This window comes from Dipodomys ordii, unplaced genomic scaffold (assembly GCF_000151885.1).
Source record: "Dipodomys ordii isolate 6190 unplaced genomic scaffold, Dord_2.0 Scaffold37, whole genome shotgun sequence".
NCBI classification, from domain to species: Eukaryota; Metazoa; Chordata; class Mammalia; order Rodentia; family Heteromyidae; genus Dipodomys; species Dipodomys ordii.
The window spans coordinates 3,847,541-3,869,178 of NW_012267253.1; the positions used below are offsets into that span (position 1 = coordinate 3,847,541).

At 39.8% G+C, this 21,638-nt stretch overlaps 1 protein-coding gene across 1 annotated transcript in view; it reads left to right on the top strand.

Moving 5' to 3' along the window:
- The window catches only part of Mta3 (metastasis associated 1 family, member 3), a 146,650-nt gene that overhangs the window by 24,861 nt on the left and 100,151 nt on the right, over positions 1-21,638 (top strand). The window contains exon 4 of the mRNA XM_013017904.1: positions 14,975-15,101. Within this exon, the coding sequence (XP_012873358.1) occupies positions 14,975-15,101 (127 nt within the window). The remainder of the gene's footprint in view (positions 1-14,974; positions 15,102-21,638) is intronic.

The following is a 21,638-nucleotide window of genomic DNA, read 5'->3' on the forward strand; positions in this document are numbered from 1 at the left end:
AGAAAGAAAGGAAAGGAAAAGGGAAGAGGAAAGGGAAAAGGGAAAGGAAGAGCCAGGTGCCAGAGGCTCACGCCCATAATCCTAGCTTCTCAGAAGGCTGAGATCTGAGGATTGCAGTTTGAAGCCAGCCAAGGCAGTAAAGTCTGAGAGACTCTTATATCCATTAATCACAGAAAAAGCTGTAACACTGTGGCTCAAGTGGTAAAGAGCTAGCCTTAACAAAAAGGAGCTCAAGGACAGCGCCTACACCCAGAGTTCAAGCCCCAGGACTGGCAAAAAATAAAAAGAGAGAGAGAGAGAGTTGGAGATAATGGTACATACTTATAATTTCAGCATTCAGGAGGTAGAAGCATGTAGTTGAAGCATTCAAGGCCAGCTTGGGTTATACAGCTAATACTCTGTATGAAAAATGGAAAACAAAAGTTACTTATTTTTGGTGCTATGTATTGAGCACAGGATTACTTGTATAATAAGCAAATATCCTTATTACTGAGCTAACAACCCCAGGTCCCCAAACCTTTGTATTTTATAGTTTTCAGTTGAAAGTTATATAGCTAAGTCACAGCCAACAGAAGCTTTTTGTATGTGTGTGCATACCAGTATTAGGGTTTAAGAATTAGGACCTCAAACTCAAACATTCACAGCTTGTACTATACAACTTGAGCTATACTTCCTGTTCAGGTTTTTTGTTGTTTTTGGTTGTGGAGCTTCAACTCTGGGCCTGGGCACTGTCCCTGAGCTCTTCAGCTCAAGGCAAGCACTCTACCACTTGAGCCACAGCACCACTTCTGGTTTTCTGCTGGTTTATTGGAGATAAAGAGTCTTACGGACTTTTCTGCCCATGCTGGCTTGGAACCGTGATCCTCAGATCACAGCCTTTTGATTGCCTGGTATTACAGGCGTGAGTCACTGCTCTCAGCTTCTATACAGTTTTTTTTTTTGACTGACTACTTGGTGGAGTTATCTGTCCAGGCTAGCTTGAACTGTGATCTTTAGATCTCACCCTTCTGAATAGCTGGGATTACAGGCATAAGCCATTGGCACATGGCTGTTTTTTTTTAAAAATGCTTTTAAATACAGCTTTTTAATTTTATATTATTGCAAAGATGCTGTACAGAGGGGTTATAGTTACATGAGTAAGGCAATGAGACCATTACTTGTCAATCATTTTTACCCCTTTCCTTGTTGTTGTCCCACTATCCCCCGCCCCACTCCGTGAAGTTGTAAAGTTTATTTCCAACTTACTGTCCTGTGGGTATCCTTGTTGCAATGGGTCATCCGTGTCTTTGTTTCAGCATCATTTCCCTCCCCCTCCCCAGATTAGACAAATGTGTATGTAAGATACAGGGTACCAAAATCAAGTAGTGACAACAGGAGATATGCCATAGGGGAAAGAACATACAGAGGAAACAACAAAATCACATGGTACATTTAAAACAATAATAAAGACAGACTTCTTGTGTCCATATCTTGGGGTTCATTTAACTTAGCATCATTTTATGTGGTCATATGTACATCGCTCTTGAGCTTTTCAGCTCATCTGATAAGATTATCCTATATGTATAGTAATTATTGCAAATAAGGGAAACCATGGTACCTAAATTTCTTTGGGACTGGGTTACTTCACTTAATGATTTTTTCCAGGTATTTCCATTTCCTAACAAATGGGGCAGTGTCATGCTTTCTAATGGAAGTATATATATATAGATAGATATAGATGTCTATCTATCTCATTCTTTTGATCCACTTATCTACTGAGGGACATCTGGGTTGGTTCCATATCTTAGCTATGATGAATAGTGCTGCAATAAACATAGTTGTGCTGGTAGCTTTAGTATGGCCTTGTGATCATTAGGGTAAATGCCCAGAAGTGGGACTGCTGGGTCATAGGGGAGCTCTATGTGTAGTCTTTTGAGGATTTCCAGAGTGGTTGGACAAGTTTACACTCCTACCAACAGTGCAGTAGGGTTCCCTTTTGGCCACATCCCCTCCAGCATCTGTCATTATTATATTTTTTGATGATAGTCATTCTAACTGGAGTGGAATCTCAAATTTTTTGTTCTTGATTTTTTTTTTTTTTGTTAATCGTGGGGACTGAGCTCAGTCTGGGAGCTGTCCCTCAGCTCTTCAGCTCAAGGCTAGCGCCCTACCACTTGAGCCACAGCACCACTTCTGGCTTTTTTTTTTGCTTATGTGGTGCTGAGGAATCGAACCCAGGGCTTCATGATTCAAGGCAAGCACTCTACCACTAAGCCAACTTCCCAGCCCTTAATGTTGTTTTGATTTGCATTTATGGGTAGAGAAGTTGAGCATTTCTTCATGTGTCTTGGCCATTCTTATTTCCTCTTCAGAGAAGTCTCTCTTTAAGAATTGAACCCACAGACCTACAGCCACCTAATCTTCGATAAGGGAGCCAAAAATAGAATGGAAGAGACAGGCTCTTCAGTAAATGGTGCTGGCAAAATTGGTTAAACACCTGTAGAAAACTAAAATTAGATCCTCATGTATTACCCTTCACCAGAATGGATCAAAGACCTGGAAGTAAAAGCAGACATCCTGAAACTATTACAGGAAGGAATAGGAGAAACTCTAGGGTTTCTTGGCAGAGGCTGAAATTTTCTTAATAAAGATCCAGAAACACAACAAATCAAAGACAGGTTGGACAAATGGGATTACATGAAACTGCAGAGCTTCTGCATGGCAAAGGTCATAGCAAGATCAATATAAAGCCCACAAACTGGGAGAAGATCTTCACTATCTATATAACAGACAAGGGCCTCATTTCTAAAACATACTTGTAACTCAAAAAATTAAATCCTCCAAAAAGAAATCCTCAAAGAAACAACTGCCCCATCAACAAATGGGCTAGATACAGATTTTTATTAGCATATGTTAATTGTATGGGAGGGTGGTATTGTCACATATTTCTATACATCCTATCCCATCAGCTTAAGAAAGTAATCATGGAGGGCTGGGAAGGTGGCTCAGTGGTAGAGCGCTTGCCTTGCATGCCTGAGGCCCTGGGTTTGATTCCTCAGCACCACATAAGCAAAAAATAAAAAACCCAGAAGTGGCACTGTGACTCAAGTGGTAGAGTGCTAGCCTTGAGCTGAAGAGCTGAGGGACAGCGCTCAGGCCCCACGACCGGACCACAAAAAAAAAAAAAAGTAATCATGACAGGATTTTGTTTGGTTCATCTATTTTTTGTTTATTTTATTTTTGGGTCCGGTTGTGGGGCCTGAACTCTGGGCCTGGGTGCCGTCCCTCAGCTCTTCAGCTCAAGGCTAGCACTCTACCGCTTGAGCCACAGTGCCACTTCCGGCTTTTTTCTTTTTGCTTATGTGGTGCTGAGGAATCAAACCCAGGGCCTCAGACATGCAAGGCAAGCACTCTACCACTGAGCCACCTTCCCAGCCCTGGTCCATCTATTTTATTTTCATATATGAAAGTGGGACAGTGAAACCCTTCGAAATTATTTTAAGAGGCGAAAGTGGGGCCAAGGGAACTGTGCTGACTACTCATACAACCTATAGAACTGTGAAGAATACAGACCCACTGGAATTTTTCTTCTTCTTCTCTTCTCAGGATCTCAAAGTATCAAAATGGTTTTGAACCCTTGGGTTCAAATGATCCACCTATCTTAGTCTCTCAGGTAACTGTGACTACAGGTGCATAACATGGCATGACACATGGCTTTGGACATTTTTGCATTCCCATACTTTGTCTTGAACTTTGTTCAGGGATACAGAGATATTTGGAAACAGCTTGATAGTTCAGTTGTTGTGAATTAATTGTTAAATAGGTCCTAAGCTTAATTATATTTCCCATTACTGAGGCAATACCTTTCTGTGTACTCCACTCCATATATGATACACTTCGCCTATTTACAGTGTGGCTGTTTGAGAGCAAATACTCTTCACAACCTTGTATGAGTACTGGATACAGTTACCTCTGTTTCTTTCCAGTGATTCATTTTCTGGCTTTTGATGGTTTCTTCATATGATTTCTTCATTTTCTAGGACGAACTTTTACTTTTCTTGTCCAGCTCTCTCTTCTCTGGTGCTCCATCTGCTGAACTCTGGTTGTTTTTGTAAGGTATATTAAATAGGTAGGTTTCATTAGGTAGCTGGTGAAGAAAACACCATGTGCTATTCAGGTAAGAGAAGTTCACTTACTGAACTGCTGCTCTTGCCATGCATGGTGGAGAAGCATGGCTGAAAAAGGAAGGGGGTGACTCACCCCTGGGCCAGGATTTATCTAGGCCAGGGACAGGAAGAGGTGTGTCTAGGTGGGGGAAAGGTATGGCCACACTGGATCGGATGTGATCTCAGTGTCTGGGACCCTCCTAAGGTCAGATGGGAGGCATGTGACCAGAGGTGGCCCAGGATGTGACCTAGCAGGAGGGGAGGTGTCCCTGTACAGACCTTACATTCCAGCCTTTTGATAATTATAAAAAAGGGCGAAGTTTCTCTCTGGCTACTTCCTGCTGGCAAGGGGCATCGACAGTAGGGGTATAAGGCTGAGATGTGGTCTCCTCTGGGAGAAGGCAGCAGGCCGCAGCTGTCACTTGGTAGGCGTGAGTCCTTAGATGAAGTCTGGAGGGTCTCATGAGGGAGAGAGGGGCTGAGCAAAAAAACAAAAACAAAAGAAGTAGAGAGCAAACAAATAGCAAGAGGAAGGGTTTGGGGCAGAAAATTATCTCCTGCATTCCAGGCTGTCCTGGAGTTGGTGGAAATGTCCCTAGCTACTTCTGACATCTGGTGACTAGGTAAGGAGAACATTAGGTAACAAAGGCAATAATGTAAATTCCTGTCCAGTAAAAAAGTAGACTGGTATGGACATGAGAGGGGCAAGGCTTCTCACTTCTATTGACCTCCCAGCTCTGGTTAATTTTGAAAGGGCAGGCACAAAGTGGCTGATGTGACATCTCCTCTTAATCCTCTTCATGGTCCCTTGTTCCCCAGACTGGCTGAGTCTAGGTGCTTGTTGCTGGGATGGCTTGTCCCAGTTGGTATTCATGGAGGTTTGAACTCAAGGCCTGGGCATTGTCCCTGAGTACTTCTGCTCAAAGCTAGCACTCTACCAGTTTGAGTTATAGTATCACTTCAATATTTGGTGGTTAATTAGAGATAAGAGTCTTAAGCCATGCTGCCAGCCTGGCTCCTTGCAGGATAGTTGGGAGATGGAGTCTTAGGGATTTTTCGGCCGGGCTGGCTTTGAACTGCAATCTTTGCGACAAAAACCCTTTATTATTTCCAATTAAAGCAACAAGGAGATCAAGTAGAATAAGTAGAGCTTACCTGGTCCTTATTAAGAATTGACCAACAAATATTCTGCAATGACAAAACTCGTTAGATGTGATGAAAATTTTAGCACAGATATAGTTTTGATTTCTTTCTGGTAACCTTTTTTTTTTTTTGGGTCTGGTCGTGGGGCCTGAACTCTGGGCCTGGGCACTGTCCCTCAGCTCTTCAGCTCAAGGCTAGCGCTCTACCACTTGAACCACAGCGCCACAGGCATGCAAGGCAAGTGCTCTACCACTGAGCCACCTTCCCAGCCCATCTTTCTGGTAACCTTAACAGTGCTTGTTAACCAAAGTTACAGAAAGAACCTTAGCTTTTGCAAATCTAAAACAATCTTTTACCAGGAAATCAGCAGTGTGTGATGGAGCCAAGCAAGACTCCAGTCTACTTTTACCATGGTGGAGGTAGTCAGGATGGTCTAGGCAGGAGTGAGGCCTGTCTTCCAGGTTGGAGGAGATGGACTGGATCTGGACTGCATGTAGACTGGCTGGCACTGAACTACGAATCCAAACTCAACAAACTTCAGGAATCTCAGACAATTTAAGCCAAATAACTTGATTACAATGCCAGATAACAAGTTTACACAAACACATACACAGAGTCAAGTTGAGATCAGCGGGAAATCGAGTTGGTGCAAAATAGCAGCTGAGTTCCTACAATGCCAAGATGGCGCATCCGTCACATGGTCAAGGCTAGAGAGCTAAAGATTTTGACAGTGACAGTGCATTGCTTCTAGCACACAAGGAGTTTTAGGTTCCATCCCACTACAAAGGCAGAAGATGGGTACCACAGGGGAAAGGGCCTTGCAGGAGAGGCTGCAGAAGGGGGGGGGCCTTACGGAGGAGGCTGCAGAAGTAGGATGGAGTAGTAAGCTTGGTGGAAGGTTAAGGGTCAGATGAGACCAAACCCTTAACCCACCATGTGGCCAAGATGGTGAACTCAAGATGGCAAATTTCTAAAAAAAATGCAAAGAAAACGTGAACAAATGGAAACTGACAATCTTTAAACCTAGAGTGGCTAGCCTTTTAGAGGGAACCTAGAGGGGGGTTCCCGGACCCAAGCCTGATCACAGTCTTCAGGGCACTAGCCAAAATGTTGTAGAAAAGAGATAGGGAAAGTTGGACAGATTGGCACAGAGCAAAGAGCCTGAAAGTAAATAGACTTCTGACCATTTACCATTGCAGTGGCAAAAACTGTCTACTATTGAGAACGGCATAAAAATTAGGTGTGCTGGCTTTCCAGGGAGAGCAGGAGGCATTTCAAAGGGGTTTCACGGCTCAGGCGTGACTTGCAGCACCCCATTAAATGTGTAGAAGAGTTAGTGGCGTCCCAACTTCCCCAGAGTACTCTAGAGAGAAATGGCAAGCCCCCAAAACCAAGCGTCCTCAGCTCTGGAGGTTGACCAGCCTTTCGGCTAAAGGCGGTAGGAGCTCTCTGGAGTGGCACCACATCTGGACAGAGACTGAGCAACAGAGAACCGTGGAGAGTAGTTTCACTCACCAGAGTAGAGAAGTGGTGTGGACGTGGATGTGAAGGCCAGCAATGGTATTGGTGAAAAGTCTCACATGGTGTCTCAAGGCAGTTTGGTTCGCGAAAAAGGGTGGTTAAGAAATTCTATCATTTCCATCTCAAAAATCCCATCCATGTCATGGCATCATATGTAAGGTATATTAAATAGGTAGTTTTCATTAGGTAGCCGATGAAGAGAACACCATGCGCTATTCAGGCAGGAGAGGAAGTTTATTTACCGAACTGTTGCTCCTGCCGTGCATGGAAGAGAAGGGGGAGACCCACCCCTGGGCCAGGACTTATCTAGGCCACAGACAGGAAGAGGTGTGTCCAGGTAGGGGAAAGGTGTGGCCACACTGGATCGGATGTGACCTCAGGGTCTAGGACCCTCCTAAGGTCAGATGGGAGGCATGTGACCAGAAGTGGCCTAGGATGTGACCTAGCAGGAGGGGGAGGTGACTGCTTCCAGGTGTGCCAGTTACCTAGGTAACATACTGGGCAGAAACTTAGCCAAGAGGTGGGGAGGTGTCCCTGTGCAGACCTTACAGTTTTCATCTTTTTGGTCCCTTAGTTTGCTTTGTTAAGTCAGGGACTCTGAGAGGTTCAACCATAGTTTCCACTCCTATCTAGTTGGAAAAACACAAAAGCAGTGATAAAGGGCCACTATCAAGCTTACCTCAATTGAATCCTATCTCTCAGAGATCACTGTCCCACCATAGCCCAGTGTCAAAAAAACCCAAACATTGTTTTATGTGTTTTGTGTTCATTATTTTATTTCAAATATTGGTTCTTGTTTAGGTAAAAGCAGGCTTCCAATCCTATGAAAATGTTTTAAGTGTAGGTATAAAATACAGTGGATGGTAAAATAGATTTATCTTTTTGTTATTGTTGTTGATATTGGTCATGGGGCTTGAACTCAGGGCCTGGATGCTATCTCTGAGCTTTTTTGCACAAAGCTAGTGTTCTACCACTTTGAACCACAGCACCACTTCCAGTTTGCTGGTGTTAGTTGGTTAAGAGTCTCACAGATTTTCCTGCCCAGACTGGCTTCAAACCTTGACCCTCAGATCTCAGCCTTCTGAGTAGCTAGGATTACAGGTGTGAGTCACCAGTGCCCTGCTCATCATTTTTTAAATAAATGTAACATATTAGAAGGCATATCAGGAAATTTTCTTTTTCTTTTTCTTTTTTTTTTTTTGCCTGGAACTGAATTGAGAGGAGAAAGTGCTTTTGATCTTTAGATTTATAACCATAAAAGTTCAGTTTTTATCTGAATGGTGTTTGGTAGCTCAGAAGGATTTATTATTTAATCAAAAGTGGGGACAGAGTTCAAATTTTGTTTTAGGAGGACGGTGGCTGCTGTACTGGTAATGAAGAGAATAATGCTGTGGTGGTGGTGGTGGTGGTGGATAATTTGGGTACTTCTGATTCTTTAGTTTTCTAAGTTTTACAGTTGATAGCAAATGGGTAATGCATGGTGACATGTTAAGGTTGTATAAAATTCCAGATGGATTTTGAATTTATTATAAGATTGAGCAGTTTTTGCCAGATGCAGTGTTCTTTGAATAAATGTAAAGCAGAAATAGCTTAAATTTCTGATGGGATCCAAACTTTCGCTGATGAGTCATAGTATCTTACAATATGAAGATAAAATTTCTGGGACAGGTTTCTTAAAGCAAGTAAAGAAGAAAAAAGACTGTTCTAGTTAGATTTTTTTAATTTTGTGTTAGTCTTTCAGTAAAAAATGTTTGATTTCATTCTTCTCTGACTTCCTTCTTGGGGTCTATGAGTCATGACATGTGAGAAGACATGTGAATATGTCACTCCCTTAAATAATGGATTGTGTGCTTGTGATATCTTTTTTATTTTAACTTTTTTTCCCTTATGCTTTTGGGTATTATAGCCAAGAAGCCATTGCCTACTCTTAAGTTCATAAAGATTTCTTATCTATTTTTTATTTTGAGAGGTTTACAAGGGTTTGTTTGTTTGTTTGTTTTGTCGGTTGTGGGGCTTGAACTCTGGGCCTGGGTGCCATCCCTCAGCTCTTCAACTCAAGACTAGTACTCTACCACAGCACCACTTCTAGTTTTCTGGTAGTTTATTGGAGATAAGAGTTTTACGGACTTTCCAGCTTAGGCTGGCTTTGAACTGTGATCCTCAGATCTCAGCCTCCTGAGTAGCTAGGATTATAGGCATGAGCCACCAGCGCCAGGCGGTTTACAGGTTTTTTAGCCCTTATATTAGTCTTTTGATTCATTTTGAGTTAATTTTTTTTATTTTTATTTTGTCAGTCATGGGGCTTGAACTCTGGGCCTGGGTACTGTCCCTCAGCTCTTCAACTCAAGGCTAGTGCTCTACCACTTGTGCCACATCACCATTTCCGGCTTTTTCTGTTTATGTGTTGCTAAGGAATCGAACCCAGGGCCTCATGCATGCAAGGCAAGCACTCTACCACTGAGCCACCTTCCCAGCCCTTGAGTTAATTTTTGTATATGGTGTGAGGTTCAGGAGTCTGCCCTTTTCTTTTGTATGTAAGTATCTAGCACCATTTGCTGAAAATTATTTTCTATTTTTTTTTTAACCAGTGAGAAGTCTTTTGATTGACACTCTTGTTAAAAACCAGTTAACCAGGAAGTAGAGCTCTACTAGAATGTTAGCCTAAAGCAAAAAAGCTTAAGGAGTGTCCAGGCCCTGAGTTTAAGCTCCAGGACCAACACACACACCAACACACACACACACACACACACACACACACACACACACCCATTAGTGCATAGACTTATTTCTGTCTATTGTTTGCTTGTGCTCCATTGATCTACCTATCTATCCTAATTGCCAGTATCTCAAGAGTTTTGATTATTATAGCTTTAGGATATGATCCAACTTCTTTTTGATTGCATATAGAACTTGAGCTTACACTGCCATTTAGCTTACACTGCTATACCTGGTCCTTAAATTTGTTCTTATTTAAGATTATTTTGGTATTCTTGGTCCCTTGATGTGTTATTATGAATTTTCAGGTTAATACATTAATTCTTGTGACAAAAGTAGTTGCAATTTTACTAGATGTGATAGTGGTCTGTAGATCAAGGGGGTGGGGAATATTATCATTTTAAACAATATTAACTCTTCCAACTTGTGAACACGGGTTGTTTGCCATTTATTTGGTCTTTAGTAATGTTTTGTAGTTTTGAGCACAAAAGCTTTTTATCTTGTTAAAAACATTATTACTAAGTGTTTTATTCTTTTTGGAGTTACAATAGCAGAATTGTTTTCTTAATTTCAACTTATATATGTTTATTGCTAGCAATAAAATTGTAATTGACTTTGCTGATCACTTGTTCTTAAGCTGCCAAATTGTTTTCTGCATTCATTATAGTTCCCTGAAATCTCATTTTTCAGATTCCTTTTAGTTGTAATTAAATTGCTAACTCTATTTTTGAGGACTTTTCTCTTTCCTTACCAGGTAAATATGAGTTACATCATCACTGAGCTATTTTCAGTATAATAAGCTTTCAAACTTAAGTAATTGTAAAATACAAATACAGTCTTTTTTTTAACTTTATGCTTTTCTATATAGTTTGTATCAGTTCACATCTCATTGCTGTGAGTGCTATCTCATTTAAATAGAGACCTAACTACTCCCTCCCCACCCTTGGTTTTTTTTTTTTTTTATTTTAAAATTGTTATTATAGCTGAGTGCCGGTGGTTCATGCCTATAGTAATCTTAGCTACTAAGTAGGCTGAGATCTGAGGATTAGCAGTTCAAAGTCAGTCCAGGCAAGAAAGTCCATGAGACTCTTATCTCCAATAAACCACCAGAAAACCGGAAGTGGCACTGTGGCTCAAATAGTAGAGCACTAGCCTTGAACTGAAGAGATGAGGGACAGTGCGTAGGCCCAAAGTTCAAGCCCCATGACTGACCTCCCCCCACAAAAAAAATACTGTAAAGGGGATATACTGAGGGGTTACATAAGTCAGGTAATGAGTACATTTCCTCTAAGAGTACTTTTGAATAACTTACAGAAAAGTCTTTTTTGCCTGAATCCCCCACGCTAACATGTGGGGATTATAATTCTGAGCTAGCTGGAATAGTACTCAATTTCAGGCTAAGATCCAGAATCAGTAATGGCTCTCCTGAACCTTACTGCTCACTCTGTATGTATGTGTGTGTGTATGTGAGCATGTACGTGTGCGCGTGTGTGCACATGCATACTGTTACTACAGCTTGAACTCAGGGCTTAGCTTTTTCTGCTGAAGGCTGCTGCTTTACCATCTGAGCTTCTTCACTTCTGAATTTTTGGTGGTTTATTGGAGATAAAGAGTCTCATGGATTTGTCTGCTCATCTGGATTTGAACCTTGATCCTCAAATCTGTCTCCTGAGTAGCTAGGATTGCAGGAGTGAGCCACTGACATCAAGACACTTAGTTACTTGCATTCATTAGCCACCTTGGGGTTACATATCCAATCACTAAAATTTTGACTGAGTCCTTGTGTGTAATCTACTGTTGAAACTGATCTGCCACTCCTGTAGTTGGATTCTCAGGCACTCTAGACTATTCACCTGGAAGGATTTCTTTGAGTCTAGCTTTCTCAACCTACATGACATCTTTTTCACCATGCAGTTAAAACTTTACAGTGTGTGGGAGCTTTTGTGGGGTCACACATTAATTATGTGGTACATGCAGTTAAAACATCTTGGCAGGTGCTGTTCAGTTCTGATCCTATCTACTCAGGAGGCTGAAATCTTAGGACCACAGTTTGAAACCACTGGAGCAGGAAAGTCTGTGAGATGTTTATCTCCAGTTAATCTTCAAAAAGCTGGAAGTGGAGCTGTGGCTCAAGTATAACAGCCTGAAGCATAAAAGCTAAAAGACAGCATTGAAGTCTTGAGTCCAAGCCCCAGTACTGGCAAGGCACAGCATGGCAGATACACACACACAAGCAGCACTAAACAAGCAACATCATTGCAATTTATTTATTTTTGATGGTCATAGGGCTTGAACTCAGGACCTAAGTGCTGTCCCTGAGACTTTTTGCTCAATGCTTGTGCTCTACCACTTTGAGCCATAATGCCACTTCTGGTTTTCTGGTGGTTAATTGGAGATGAGAGTCTCGCAGACTTCATGGGCTGCTTTGAATGATGATCTTCAGATCTCAGCCTCTTGAGTAGCTAGAAATTACAGGTGTGAGCCACCAGTGACTGGCCATCATTACTTTTTAAAACTTAAAAAAATACCTTCTATTATCTTCCTCCTCTTTGCCTTCAGTGACTTACTGCTAGTCTGACTTATTGCTTCTGAAAATATTTCCTGTAAAGGAAATGTGGTAAATTATTTGCTATTCATTGTTTTCTATTTCTGTAGAGTGCTTGACTTTTGTTTTAATAACATTAGTAAGAGAATATTCAGAATTCCATCAAGCTTGGTAAAATGATTTTTAAAGTGATTTACATGAATTAAAAAATTTTGTAGTGTTGGGATCCACCCTGGGGCCTCATACATGCTAGCATGTGCTGCTCAGTTGAGCAGTACACATGGCCCAATACATAACTTTTAACTGAGATAGTTCTATTAAGTCTTTTAAAATGGTCCTAGTATAGATGCTAATTTCTACTATTGCTCAGTGTTTTTAGAATGTTGATGTTATCATTCATTCTGACTTTTGAGCTAGAACAAATTTATAGATATATGTAAATGAAAATTCAAAGTAAGTTTAAATAGTATTCATTAGTGACGTTCATATTGAAAGATATTTGTGGTCATTTCTGTCTCTGGTTGGGTTGGACTAAAGAACGTTTAGTCCTTTTCAGCTTATACCTCAATGTTGTTAAAGAGAATAAAATTTGGGGGAGGAGTGTAGCTCTGTGGTAGAGCATTTGGCTAGATATGCAGGTTCTGGGCTCAAAAAAAATGACCAAAAAGGAAAGAGGGAGGAGGGGAGGAAAGGAGAGACGGTAAGAAGGAAGGAAGGAGGAAAAGAAGGAAGGAAGATTTTGATGTTTTTACTATTTGTAGCATGTGATGGTATTTTAAGCGCTGTAGAATACCTGTTAAAATTCAGTTAGCTAGCTGGCACTGGTGGCTCATGCCTGTAATCCTAGCTACTTAGGAGGCTGAGATCTAAGGATCATGGTTCAAAGCCAGCCCACGCAGGAAAGTCCGTGAGACTCTTATCTCCAATAAACTACTCAGAAAATTTGAAGTGGCGCAGTGGCTCAAGTGGTAGAGTGCTTGCCTTGAGCTGAAAGCTGAGGGACAGTGTTCAGGCCAGAGTTCAAGCCCCATGACAAAAAAAAAATAAAAAATATATAAATAAATAAAAATCAGTTATCTATGCCTTCAAGAACAACAATATATCAAACTTAATTTAAAAAGTATAATTTTGAGCCAGGCACTGGTAGCTCACATCTGTAATTCTAGCTACTCAGGAGGCTGAGCTCTGAGGATTGTGGTTTGGAGTCAGCCCTGGCAGGAAAATCTGTTAGACTCTTCACCCCAATAAATTACTCAGAAAATGCTAAAAATGGCACTGTGGCTCAAGTGGTAGAGTGCTAGCCTTGAGCACAAAGAAGCTCAGGGACTAAACTTAGGACTTGAGTTCAAGCTGCAGGACTGGCAAAAAATAAAAGTACAGCCAGGCGCTGGTGGCTCACGCCTGTAATCCTAGCTACTCAGGAGGCTGAGATCTGAGGATCCAGGAGAGACTGTGAGACTCCTATCTCCAATAAACCACCAGAAAACCGGAAGTGGCGCTGTAGCTCAAGTGGTAGAGCACTTGCCTTGAGCTGAAGAGCTGAGGGACAGCGCCCAGGCCCAGAGTTCAAGCCCCATGACCGACAAAAATAAATAAATAAATAAAAGTACAATATTGTGTGTGATATTTGATGGTACTGTACTAATAGTACCAGTACAGCAATGACTTCATTGATCTCTGTTGGTGAAATGTTATTAGACCTGCAAGTAAATGGTTCCTTTAATGCTGTATTTCTCTTTTGAGTAGTTCATTAAAAAGAACATTCAAAGAATCTTAAATTGCCTTGTTCTTTCTTTGAACTAAGTGAGGCTTTTAGATCAGTTTTTTTCAGGTTTGTTTTCAGTTCACAGTTTTGAAAGTTGGAAAGTAGGAAAGATCGGACAAAGCCCATTTGTTAGAATATGCAATTAAAAAAGAATTGTTAGTAGACTGTATTTGATTTTTTTAAATCTCTTTTTTTCTAGGGTAATAGAATAGAAACAGCTGTGTATATGCCACCCATTGCTGTCTCAAAGTTAAGATCTCTAGGCATGTCCAGATGTTCCAGGTTTGCCTGAGGGTTTGGCTTCTTTGTGAAGAACTAGCCCATCCCCTCTTTTTAGAGCAGACTCACTCTCTTTGAGTCCTCAGTGTGTTCACTATTCTTTTTTTGTGGTCAGTAGTGGGGCCTGAACTCTGGGCCTGAGCGCTGTCCCTCAGCTCTTCAGCTCAAGGCTAGAGCTCTACCACTTGAGCCATAGCACCACTTCCAGCTTTTTCTGCTTATGTGGTGCTGAGGACTCGAACCCAGGGCCTCATGCATGCAAGGCAAGTGCTCTACCACTGAGTCACCTTCCCAGCCCTCACTCTTCTTATGTCCACATAGTCTATTCCAGGTATAGTTTTAAGTTAAATAGAATTGTCTGTAAATGATATTGGTAATACTTTTTTTCCTCTAAAGAGATGATAAAATATAGTGTTAACTTGAGCCACAGCGCCACTTCTGGCTTTTTTTTCTTCTGCTTATGTGGTGCTGAGGAATCGAACCCAGGGCCTCAAGCATGCAAGGCAAGTGCTCTACCACTGATCCACCTTCCTAGCCCAAAGCTTCTTTTTTTTTGGAGGGGGGGGGTTCCGGTTGTGGGGCCTGAACTCTGGGCCTGGGCGCTGTCCCTCAGCTCTTCAGCTCAAGGCTAGCACTCTACCACTTGATGGCTGCCATTTTTAAATTGGAATTTTCTTCATTCAGGTCCAAATAACTTAGTTTTATAGTTGTAATTGAAATGAAAGTTTAATGTACAGCTTTAAAGTTGATTATTTTGAAGAAAATAGCAAATTAAAGTTTGACCTCTTTTAAATTCTACTTTAATAACTATATAGCCAATATGGTTTGTAATAATAAATTCTTTGAATTTTATTTGTGTAGAAGAAATTGAGGAAGAATCTGAAACAACAGTTGAGACTGACTTGACTGAAAAACAGAAACATCAGTTGAAACACAGGGAACTCTTTTTGTCACGCCAGTATGAATCTCTGCCTGCAACACATATCAGGTAAGAACTCTTTAGAAGTTAATATTGTGAACAAAACCAAAAGCATGCCCAACTCTTTTTTCCTTCTTTTTAATTTTTTGTTATTATAAAGGTGATGTACAGAGAAGAAAAGTCTACTTTTGACTAATGTTCCAAACTCTTCTTAGGATCTAACTCAACTTAGTTTCCTAATGGCTTCATACTATAATTTTGTCTTGACATTTGTAATATATATTCTCATACTAAAGCCCTGCAAGGATTCTGCAGTAACACATTATTTTCACTTTTATTCCTGACTCTTACAATTTGACTATCTTTAGCATCATGCCAAAACAATGTTCAGCTGACACTGTGTAAAATTATAAAGTCATGAGACTGCTGTGGCTGGAATCACATATCTGACTTATAGATATGTGACTTACATGATATGTGACTTTTTATTATCTGTAGCATATGTGGCTTTGCAGGGTATATGGCTTTTTATTTTCTTTTGAAGCTCTCTGGGATGAATATTATATATATGTATGTGTGTAGATATATATTCATATATATATAATTACTCATTTACTGGCATCTGCTCTGTTCAGTCAGTCACTCATTCATTCACTCTATTTTCACAGGGCTCGGGATTGAAACCAGAACTTTGCATATGCTAGACAAGTTCTGCCAACAAGCTATTTCCCCAGTCTTTCATTTTGCACAATGATTAGTTAAAAAAAAAAACAACAACAAAGCAAACAACCCACTAGTTTGAGGATTGAAGGATAGTGCTGGAACTGTGGTGGTCTTATGATACAGCAGTAGTGATCAATTTTAAGCATAGATACAGTAAGCGGTTATTCAGAGCAGTCTGTAATATTCAAGATATAATAAAATATTTGAACTCAAAAGATAAGTCCATTCTGACTTTCAGGATCAGGAAAACTTAAGAAGGATTTGATGTTTACTCAACTTTCAGAAGAGAGTACAGGACCTGTGTTAGATAGAGGGACCTGGTGAACGTGGTGTGTATTCAGTGAACACCAGAAGTCCAGGGTGATGAGTATGAGAAGGAATATAGTATCTTAGTTAAAACAGTTCCTTTAGTTCATAGTTTAAATTTCCTTTTTCAGCTCCCTTCTGGTCATGATGTTCATAAAAACAGTTTATGTGTAGAAGTACACTGTATTAGCTAGTTCAATAATTGCTTCCTTTTCTTTGTTCCCAGTGTTGTGGTTAAATTTAAATCTGTGTTTTTGGTTTGAGACAGGTTGGTGGCCTTACTGAAGCTCTAATTGGGTCTTCTTGGTACCTAAACACCAGCACCAACTCCAGAGACCTTTGTATATAATTTCACTTTTCAGAAATGACATACATGTCCTATAATAGAAAGTATAGGCAAAAGTACTGAAATACTCTTGTTTTCTCCAAATCTTTCCTCATAGTGAAAGTCCTATCCTTGATTTAGTTTAGTTTTATCTTAAGGAGGCACTCTGGTTAACTTGCAAACAGATTTTGGGATTTTGTGTGTGTGTGTGTGTGTACGCACGTGTGTGTATGTGTACATGCACATGTGCCAGTCCTGGGGCTTGAACTCAGGGCCTGGTCACTGTCCTTGAGCTTCTTTTGTTCGAGACTAGAACTCTGCCACTTAAGTCACAGTGCCATTTCTGGCCTTTTCTGTGTATGTGGTACTGAGGAATCAGACCCAGGACTTCATGCATGCTAGGCAAGCATTCTACCACCAAGCCACATTCCTGGTCTGAGAATTTTTTTTTAAGTGATAGGAAAATTTATCAGAAAAGTAAAAGAGGTAAGTGGCATAGACATGCTGTGGGAAGATGACACCTCAGATCATCTTCAACCATTTTCTTCTGTCAAGATTATTTTAAAGATGTGTGTGTGCACACACATGCTCATATGCAAAAGCCAGGTGCTGATGGCTCATGCCTGTAATTCTAGATACTCAGGAGGCTAAGATCTAAGGATCATGGTTCAAAGCCAGCCTGGGCAGGAAAATCTGTGAAACTTTGATTACCAATTAACCACCAAAAAGCTGGAAGTAGAGCTGTGGCTCCAGTGGTAAAGTGCTAGCACTGTGCACAAAAGTTCAGGGACATTACCCAGGCCCTGGGTTCGAGCCCTAGGACTGGTACGTACACACACACATGCACACTCACACACACCTCTCTCTCTCTCTCTTTCTTTCTTTTCTTCCTTGCTTCCTTCCTTCCTTCTTTCTTTCTTCCTTTCTCTGTGTGTGTGTGTGTGTATATATATAAAACTAGATATATTAGATATAGTGTATCTTTCTATTATATATGTATCTATATTTTAGGTATATCTATAATAAATATGGAATATATAATTATAGCTAATACATAATTTAGCAAAAATATATAATTTTATATAATTAGGTATAAATATAGATTTTATATCTAGTAAATATATGTGCTAAATATGTATTTGTCATATATAATAAATGCTAAAGAGCCCCATTCATTTATCATTTAATTGGAAGAAGGTAGGATATAAAGATTCTTTTTAGACTCAAATTGTTATGTGGCCAGTCCTAAGAATCTTAACAAAAACCTGACAAATAGTTTAAAAAACATACATAAAGGGTATATTTTTAATTACCCTTTCAATAGCATAGAATCTGTTTACTATAAATAATGTTGGTTTCCTTTCACAGATTGCCTGAAACAGAAAAACTAGTGATATAAATTTCATCTTTCATAAGGCCTGAGAGTATATTGAATTCTCCAGACAGCCTTGCATGGAGCATAGAATGTACTGAGTGTATGTGATCCTTCAATACATTTTCTATGCATTTTCCAGGTTAGAGAACTTGCTAAGTGGTTGATAAGTAAGATAGTAAATTTGAGGCTAGTAAATTTGAGGTGTGCTGGGCACAGGTGGCTCACGTCTGTAATCCTAGTTGCTCAGGAGGCTGAGATCTGAGGATCACGGTTCAAAGCCAGCCAAGGCAGGAAAGTCTGTGGGACTCTATCTCCAAAAAACCACCAGAAAACCAGAAGTGGTGCTGTGGCTCAAGTGGTAGAGCATTTGCCTTAAGCTGAAGAGTGGAGCTACAGCACCCAGGCCCAGTTTATACCCATAACTGACCAAAAAGGAAAAAAAATTGAAGTGTTTTCTGAGTTGGGTTATGATGAAGATACAGACATTATATGTTTTTACTTTTTTCCAGTTGAAAGGGAGTAGTATAGAGCTACACTTTCTCATCTGTGGCTATCATTTCAAACAGCTGAAGGAGGTTAGGGCAAGTCTCTGCCCAAGGCACAGAGCTGTGCTCACTATCCCACATGCTAGTGTAGAACAAGTGCATATTGGAGTGGTCTTGACATTTTGCTAATGTTGAAGTCATGTCCTATCTATTTCTGCTTTAAAAGTAGAAAATTACTGAAGTCCCATTGTTCTTTGGCAGCAAAGACGGGTAATGTGGTGAATGCTGACTTTTTATTCTCAGGGATGTTATCAAGTGCCCAAAATTTCCTTGGTACTATATGGAACATAAGAGCAAGTCTGACTGAGGCATTCTTCAGGTTCTTTATAATTTGTGAACTTTAATACTCACTCCGCTTGCTGTAAGCTTCCCAATGTGACAGAGAGACAACTTGTTCCTTCTGACTCCAGTGAGAGAAAAATCAAGACCTGAACATGTTCTACGTAGAGTTAGCGACTTATGAGACCAAATCTGAGCAGTGAAAATCCCTTTAGGGCATATTTAGAGTTGAGAGAGGAGGAGAGAAGCAACGTGCTTCACTCATGCCCAGTGACTTAGGTCATTTAATAATAGATGATGAGTATATATTATAAAGCACTATGAAAATCATTGTTAGGCCAACTGCTGCACCTATTATCAGTCTCTATTTTTTTTCTTTTCTCTTTTGCTCTTTTTTTTTTTAAATAAGGTGATGTACAGAGGAGTTTTATTTATATAAGTAAGGTAATAAGTACATTTCTTGTCAAACTCGTTACCCCTTCCCCTTATTTTTCTCTTACATACTCCCAGTCTATATTTTTTATAGTCAACCTTCTTTATATGCATATATGGCTAATTACTAACAGATTTTCTTACAGTAAGTATTCAGTGCTCTTTAAATTAGTGTCATATGATTCACAGATATACTTTCATCCTGTAATTAATCTACCTTTCATTCTGTAATTTATCTATAAGTAGACTGAAAATTTGAGGAAGGCTGCTCAGCTACTAACAAGTAGAGAAGGTTGATGTACTGTTTAATTCAGCTGTTGCCTTTTATTTCTAAAGATAGCCTTCCATTGTCTACTCTGTGAAACTGGGGTACTTTCTTCGTTCAATTTCATATATAGCTCAGGCTTATATATAGCTCATACATATTGAATTTGGCTTTTAAAAGTTGTAATATTTATTGAACTTTTAATGATACAGGTACTATTCTAGTTGTTTTACATGTATATAAATGATTTCAATAACTACTTAAAATGAGCTGTTATTGTCTCCATTTTACAGATGAGACTGAAGCACAAATGATTAAATAACTTGTAAAGTCTCTCATAAATTGCTTGCTCAGAAATTATATAGCTGTATATATAACTGCGCAGTTTCAGATATACTCTGTTGTTATGAGTATATAAGAAAACCTTAGATTCTTTTAAACAGTTGTCAGATTTGGCCCCAGAATACAGACATATAGCCATCATCTTAAAGATTCTATGTTGCTTCTACATTGTTTTCTCTCCTCTATAATGAGGAGTTGCTTTTCTTGTTCCTTCTTTCCTCCCTCCCTTCCTTCCTTCCTCCCGCCCTTTCTCTCTCCCTCCCTCCCCCTCTTTCTTTCTTTTTTTCTTTCTTTTTCTCTTTCTCTTTCTCTCTCTTTCTTTCTCTCTCTCTTTCTCTTTCTCTCTCTTTCTCTTTCTTTCTCTCTCTCTCTCTTTCTTTCTTTCTCGCTTATTAGGCCAGTGTTCTACCACTGAGTCTTGCACTGGTTATATATACATATATTTTTTTTGAGAAAAAGTCTTGTTTCCTGTTTGCCACAAAGCCAGGATCACAGGCACTTGTCACTGCTTCCAGTTATTGCTGGAGAAGGGTCTTGCAACCCCACCCTAACTGCCGATAAGATCTTCCCTAGCTCAAACAAAGGAGGAGGCAACAGTACTTGGTAAGAAATGTACTCATTACCTTGCCAATGTAATTGTAACCCCTTTGTACCGTATTTTCACAATTAAAAAAAAAAACCAAGCCAAAACAAACAAAAAAAGATCTTCCCTATCTCAGCCTCTCAAGAAGCTAGGATTACAAAGCATGCCACTGGCTCCCAATTGAGGAGCTGTCTTTCTTAATTGAGTTTTGAAAAACTCTTGAACAGCTGATAGAAATTTTGCACCATATGTAAAATTTGCCTAAATGATTCTATTCAGACTGTATCTTAGATTGTAAGATCTGTGGAGGTTATTGTCTTAGTTTCTCTTTTTGCTCCTTCTGTGGCTGCTGTTCAGAATTTGATATTTGTTGCCAGGTGCTGGTGGCTCATGCCTGTACTCCTAGCTACTCAGGAGGCTGAGATCTGAGGATCATGGTTCAAAGCCAGCCTGGTCAGGAATGTCCATGAGACTCTTATCTCCAATTAACCACCAGAAAACCAAAATTGGCTCTGTGGCTCAAGTGGTAGAGCGCTTGCCTTGAGCTGAAGAAGAGCTCAGGGACAACTCCCAGGCCCAGAGTTCAAGCCTCACAACTGACAAAAAATAAATAAAATAAAAATTGAATTTTTATTATTTAAGGAAATAAAAGTTGTTACCATAGTAATTATGGTTATAATTGACTGTAAATGGAATTTTAGAAAACCAGAAATAAGTTTCATTTAATTTGCATTAGGGTGTGACTTAAAGATTGGATATAGGAAATACCAATTGCCCAGGACTTGACAGAAATGACTTACTTGGAGTCAATACCATATTTTCACATGGAGCACTAGACAGGATAAGAAATCTCTCTTTAAAAATTTCTTTTAATAGTGTACATTAGTTATACAGAGGAGGATTTTACTATTATATTTCCACATATATTTATAATATGTCCCAATCAATCTCACCTCCTCTGTCACTCTGCTCTTCCCCAGTTCCCAAACTAATTTCAGCATATTTCCTTATTCAGTTTTCATAGTTGTAAACATTCAGAAATCCTTGTTATACATATTATTTGTCATCAAACAAAATCACTTTTTGAGTATTTTATAGCAACTATGAGAAAAATTAGGAGTTATTTAGGGGAGTAGATACTATATAATTCTTGTGTTAATATCCAATATAGATGAGGGTAGGGACACAGACAGTCATATTGTAATTTGTATATATATTTATTTGACTCCAAAATTCTGCTTTTAGGATGTTATTGTATACAAGTTGTTGCATAGGTTTACAGAAAAAAAAATATTAGAAGCCGGGTGCTGGTGGCTCACGCCTGTAATCCTAGCTACTCAGGAGGCTGAGATTTGAGGATCTAGGTTCAAAGCCAGCCTGGGCAGGAAAGTCAGTGAGACTCTTATCTCCAACAAACCACCAGAAAACCGG